We start from the raw sequence: 6,690 nt of genomic DNA, 5'->3' as shown, positions 1-6,690 counted from the left end.
GTAAATGTACCACATTTTCTGTATCCATTCCTCTATTGAGTGACATCTGGGTTCTTTCCAGCTTCTGGCTATTATAAATAAGGCTGCTATGAACATAGTGGAGCATGTGTCCTTATTACCAGTTGGAACATCTTCTGGGTATACGCCCAGAAGAGGTATTGTTGGGCCCTCCGGTAATACTATGTCCAATTTTCTGAGGCACTGCCAGACTGATTTCCAAAGTGGTTGTACAAGCTTGCAATCCCACCTGCAATGGACGAGTGTTCCTCTTTCTCCACATCCTCGCCATTTGGTATTCCTCAGTTGAGAATTCTTTGTTTAGGTCTGTACCCTAATTTTAATGGGGTTATTTGAAGCTTTACATTTTTCTTAGAGCCCATAAAGAATGTCTGTTGTTAGTCAGAGCTGTGAGCAAGCTTCTTTTCACTTTCTTCCTTTCCATCTCTATTCCTCCTCATTAACTCAGGGCAAACTACTTTTTTGTCTCTTCAAACCTTTATTCAAAAGTGGCTTTAATCTTCTGCTTAATCCTATTTAGCTTTTGATCTACATCACTTTGAGGGGTTGTTCTTTAAGTAAGTTAATTGATTTTACTTAGGAGTGCATGCTTCAAGTACATGGGCCATGAATCTTAGGAGCACTGTCTTTGATAGCCTTCATCCTTACAGAGAGTAACAGCAATGACAGGAATTTCATTTCTACCATTGGCCAGCACCTAATGATCATTCTCTCTCCCCATCTCTAATGCATCCTTTGATGTTAGTGTCCAAAAAAAAAAAAGAGGTCCTTCTATGCCAAGTACACATCCCCTCTGATGTATTAAATAATGCTATGTTAGAGATAAAATGTGCTGCAGCTGTGCTCACTAAAGTTATTACTTATCTAACACAGAAGCAAATCTTCAGTGTTGACCCCAAGCACCAAGGGGTCATGACCCCTGATGTCAGGGATCAACTGGAGACTTAATCTTTAGGGAATAATCAAAATGAAAGCGAGACATCTAATTTATTTGTATAAATGTTATTTATTTTAAACTTATGTCCATTTACATACATTTTGCGACATTAGCCATTTTTAAGTTCAGGAACATGGACTATACTCACACTGAGGCACTCACACTCTTATGCAGCCTCTCTCCCCATCTATTTGTAGAACCTTTTTGATTTTGTTAAGCTGACATCTCCTTACCACATAGACACTAGCTTCCCACCCACATCTCCCAGCTCCCGACAACCACTGACATAATTCCCATTTTGATAAATTCAGTTATTCTGGTCATCTCATGTGAGTGAGGTCACATGGCTTCTGTCCTCTTGTGACTGACTTACTTCAGTCCATGTGCCTGCACCTCCCCCTTTTTGTGAGGGGAAATGATACTCCATTGTATGGACTTACCACATTTTACTGTTCATTCATCTGTCCCTGGGTGGTCCCTACCACTTGATCATTGCAAATGCTGCTAGCTGGAACATTCGTATACTGAATGATAAATATTGAGTGTTGAAATATTAACAAACACGTTTTAGTAGCCATTTTAAGAGAACTTCAAGTAGTCTTTGGTTTTCTCTTATACTACAGCTGGAACACTACACTAGTCTCTTGGCTTCTTGTCATATTACAGGTTTGTCACATATACATGTCTATCCTTAAGTGACTTAGCTGTATACCTTAAAAGCCCACCTAGCACTCAGGACTTACAAGTTAATAGACTCAAAGCTATACATATTAATGTACAAACATAAAAACTTAAAAAAAATGGAGTTCACCCACAACTTATACTCAGGATCTTATGCAACAATGAATCTCTGTTCGTCACTGTTCACTAACCAGAGAGTCTTGTCTGAGTAAGCCCGAGAGTGGGCATGGGGACACAGGGCAGTCTGATGCTATATCAATCTAGATAAATAGCAGTATTAAGTTCTCCCTTAGGACCTAGGATCCCCCTGGCCATGAGGTTTTCTAGATCAAGGTTTCTAGAACAAGGCTTGTGTTTTCTCTTATGGAGCAGTCTCCAATCCAAGGAGAAAGCAGATGGTTACCCCCATAACTAGAGTTCCCCTAGGACACACCTTACTTACATAGGTGGTTTTTGTAAGGTCATATTATTTAGATAAGTTAGACCATTGATCCCTCTTTTCCCTCATCAGCCTGCATAGCATCTTCTGGCAGTAGTAAAGCTAGCAGGAAAGGAGGACATTCCCAGCTCAGTCCTAGTTCTTTTCTGCATATCACGCATCCAAGATGGATCGTGTCTTTAGTAGTAGGGTCTTCTCATCTACCTCTGGTAGGCAACCAAAAGGAATGGCAAGAGCTTGTAATGTTTTGGAGACCTGGGGGTGCCTCCATGACTCCCAACTCAGAGGTACCCCATCTGTATCAGTGGGGCTTTAATAACTCATAGCTTCTGCAAACAGCTTTTTCTGGCTATATAAGGTAGCTCCTGTTAAATTCTCTTTTAAAATATATATGTAAAATTTTAAATGTGGTTATGAGATACTAGGTATGTTTATGGCTCTCTCTCTCACACCCAGTATGGTTTGATCAATCCACCCTTGTCTCCTCTGCATGTCCTCTCTCATGATGCATGCTTGCATTTCAGCATCCTAGACTCCCTCCATCATGTTCTAGAGTGTTTCCCTCACTCTTCTGAGGATAACTCCCATATGCAGGTTCAAGCCTATGATGTCATTTATCTATATGAATTGTCATGAAGATGCAAATTCATAGTGACACGGTGCTCAGAGAGCAGTTGTCTAGGATTGGGTTGGTAATAGTCGTAAGGAGTCTTGGGAGTAGCAATCATGTTCGAGAACTGAACTGTGATAATAGTTCCTCATTTCAATTAATGTACCATAAGTCATGTAATTGTGTATTTCGGATAAATAGATTTATGACATGTAATCTATACCTTAATTAAGTTGTTTGGAGAGGAAAGAAATGCAAGAGTCTGACCATTGTTTTATGAATTTGCTAATTGCCCCGATGTGCAAAAGCATGAGATGAGGAGCCAGGGAGATGGTTTGGCTTGCTACTCTAAGCAGAAAGCCTGCTGGCTTGAGATTTATCTCTGGGACGGACATAAAGTGGGGAGGAGAGAGACGACTCTGCAAAGATTTCTTCTCACCTGTACACAGGAGCTGTGGCATGTGTGCCTCTCCCCTCACCTCTACATGTGAGCTGGGACACGTGCCTCTCCTCTCCCACCCACATCATGCAATTGCACTCCTGCCGGCAATAAGAAAGAATAAGACAAATTTGAAAAAATAAATATCAAATGGCATACAGTTCTCATATAGTAACGCTTTATTTAGATATTAGAAAATAAAAATAACAATATCTGCGTGCCACAGACTAATCTTTACCAGATTTTTATTGGTCGCATCCTAAGGAGGAAGTTACCACCCAATGGCTCCAACATACTAAATTAATGGAACACTCCTATACTTTGCTCCCATCCTGATTCCCAGTGTTACTGGAGTGTACAATAATAGTCTATTGTGGTGAAACTTTCATAAAGAGAATACATGGTCAACGAGTGATCAGGTAAAGCATTTGTAGGCCAAGATACATGTAGAATTTAGGAACAGAATACTTTAACCTGACCAGGAATTTAAATTCCTTTTCAGTATTTTTCTTGTTTTGTCTAGTGACAGTTGCTAGGTGCAGAGCTAAGATTGCAAATTTAAAACTTAAAGCTATTGAAGTGAGAAATAAAAATATCATCCCAGTAAGATGCTGCACAGTTGGTGCAGAGGAAAGTATACAAAGTAGCAGGGGTGGGGGGGGAAGGGAAGAAGGAGGAAATTTATTGTTGGGAAGGGAGCCTAAGGTTGCCTGCATTCTTACATTCCACCAGAAAGGCAGATTGCAAAGGATGCGGGGCTGCTTGTATCCACTAACAGTGTGCTAAGATGCTTACATTTTGAGAAGGTGCTGTGTTTAGATAGAGGGATGCGTCTCCGAGCCCATTGGTTTGCTTGAGGGAGGGTTAGAGGAGAGCCCCACAGGCCTCTTTCTTGGGGATCTGAAAACCCTAAAGAATTTAGAAATACATTTTTATACATGCATCTTGAGAAGTCATAATTTCACAGCCATTTGGTAAGAAATGGAGTTTTCCTACATGTCCAGAACTTGATATAATTGAAAACCATAAATCCAATATTTAAAATGGCAAAATATGGGTTTTATGAAGGCTTTAAAAAGTTATGACCTGGCAAATGCTTATTCATAAGACTGGTATATCTTCCCATATACACAAAAGGATTTTCTTCAAGAATGTAGTTTGCAGCCAGTACATCTGCTGTTCTTAGGAAGGATTAAAATGAGCTATTTTTGTGGAAGTTGATCTGCAAGAGTATAAAAACCTTAATCCAGCTTGTGCCAAAATACCTGCTCGGGACTTTGTTTCATTATGTTGAATTTAATTATCTTCATGTTAGCTCTCAAAATACACTGAACTTTCAAAATATCCATTTTTTATTCACCAAGAAGCTTCACTTCTCATTAAACACTTTTGTATGTGGTTTTAAGTTTTGTTTGATCATTTTCAGCCTTTATATGCTAGATAATATTATACACATCATTCTGAATGTCATTTTATCGGAGTTTGATTTTCACAGTAGAACTTTTCTCATAAAAACCACACCACTAATCTTTGCAGTGAAATCCTGAGACATCTTGTATTCCCCAAGGGTTAGTCAACGATGAGATACAGTCTTTCTGGAAAGAGAACTCTTTTGCATGAGTCCCTCTTCCATGTTCAGGGCCAATGGGAGTCATTCCATCAGTCTGTCACTAGGAGACGGACTTTCCCCCTGTTCCTCACATCTTGTGCATCAGCATCAGTAGCACTCGAAGGCTCTCTTGCTGGTGATTCAGTTCTGTCTACAAGAATGTTTACTGGATGCCTAGAGTGTTTATCGAAGTAAATTTACAACATGAAGAAAGTAGGCTAGAAATATCCAGAGCCAGTCTTTGAGTCGCCTGCAGTCTGATTCAGCCCTCAAGCTTTGAAGTGTATGTGAACATTTCATTAAATACACTGAGTCTGGATCAGTGAGTCTTAAGGGTGAGCTATGAAGGGACACCAAGGTAGCTTGGCCTTGGACCTTACACTTTGATGTGTAGGGATGACATGGAAAGTCCTCATATGTGTTAGGGCCTCAAAGTGAAGTCATAGGAGTGCCTGCATATCACACAGTTGTCATTTATTCAGTCTTTGCTCATCATCTATAGCAGAGAAAGACAATGGTCATTTGATAGAGAGCAAAGAGGATGTAACATTCACTTGCCCGTAAAGAATCCATGATTGCAGGTCTTTCTTAGCACGTCTATCTTCCTAAGTGAGCTAACCATACGAGTGAAGACTGATGCAGAGATGGGTGTCCACTTGTTATGCCTAACTATTTATGCACTATTTAGAATGATGAAATACATTTTTGGTATATGAAAGACATCTTCATCGAGTCACTTTAGCTTTCTAAACTCTTGATCACTTGGCCTGAAAAGAAAATACTTCTGGGCTAAGTAGGTAGGGGATTACCATAGGGGGTTCCTTGGCAGGAAAACTTGTTCATCTCATCATTTCCATGTGGCATGTTGGGTTTAGCATAGCTCGAACCTTTAATTTTTCAAGAAAAGTCCAAAATACAAGTTTCTTGTGAAATGTCCCACTTTTTACAATCCTGGCTACCAATCCCAATTCTTTAAAATGATCCAAGCCAAGACAGCATATCTGTGTGTCCATTTGCAGTGCCCAGGGCATAATCCTCTGAGATCTCTTAATACATGTCTCATGATTGGAAACTTATAAATTTTCTAAATGAAACTCAACTGCTCTTCTGTCCTTACAATGATTTGCTCAGAAGTAAGAGTTTCAGAGCTTTGCATATGGGGTCTAAGAGGGTATAAGATTGTAGCATGATCATAAAAGCCATCTTCCCCCCTTCGTTCTCATTCCAGATTACAGGACAGGCCCGTGTTTCACTCAAGTCAATAATCAGATGTGCCAGGGGCAGCTGACAGGCATCGTGTGCACGAAGACACTGTGTTGTGCCACCATCGGGCGAGCCTGGGGCCATCCTTGTGAGATGTGTCCAGCCCAGCCTCAGCCCTGCCGCCGGGGCTTCATCCCTAACATCCGCACTGGAGCATGTCAAGGTGAGTCAACTGCGTTTGCTCCAAGTGTCACCTCTTTAACGGGAATCAGAAAAACGTGTAGGAACCATGAACACAGTGCCCACTGCAGCAGCAGATCCTGCTCGGAGGTCTGAGGAGAGATGGTTTGTATTTATAGTTTACATTCTAGTTTCCAATGAAAAGTTTCAACTCTTAACATTAATGGAGAGGAAAAAGAGGAGGAGGAGGAGGAGGAGGAGGAGGAGGAGGAGGAAGAGGAAGAGGAAGAGGAAGAGGAAGAGGAAGAGGAGGAACTCTTAAATCTACTACTTAAAATATATAATGCAATGAGAGGCGAGCTGCTCCTGACTGCATCCAGATGGTACAAGTGTGCACACACAGTTCTTCTGGAGAGACTGATTTCTTCTCTCTTCTCATCATCCATGATGTCTTTCTCTCCAGAACATCTTCTGCAACTCCCCAACCTCATAAGTGGCTCTGGTACTTATATCAAAGGCAGATCTGAGACCTGAGGCTCCTACAGCCACCGTGTCCAATGCAGGTGACCCAGAA

At 40.9% G+C, this 6,690-nt stretch overlaps 1 protein-coding gene across 1 annotated transcript in view; it reads left to right on the top strand.

The window, feature by feature from the left end:
* Fbn2 (fibrillin 2) overlaps window positions 1-6,690 on the top strand; it is a 205,113-nt gene that overhangs the window by 50,282 nt on the left and 148,141 nt on the right. Inside the window, exon 6 of the mRNA XM_021214571.1 lies at window positions 5,962-6,159. Coding sequence (XP_021070230.1) covers window positions 5,962-6,159 — 198 coding nt within the window. The remainder of the gene's footprint in view (window positions 1-5,961; window positions 6,160-6,690) is intronic.

The sequence above is a fragment of the Mus pahari genome, chromosome 15 (assembly GCF_900095145.1).
Source record: "Mus pahari chromosome 15, PAHARI_EIJ_v1.1, whole genome shotgun sequence".
Lineage (NCBI taxonomy): Eukaryota > Metazoa > Chordata > Mammalia > Rodentia > Muridae > Mus > Mus pahari.
Note: the sequence above shows the minus strand (reverse complement) of the source record. Positions and strands in the feature narration are given on the sequence as shown.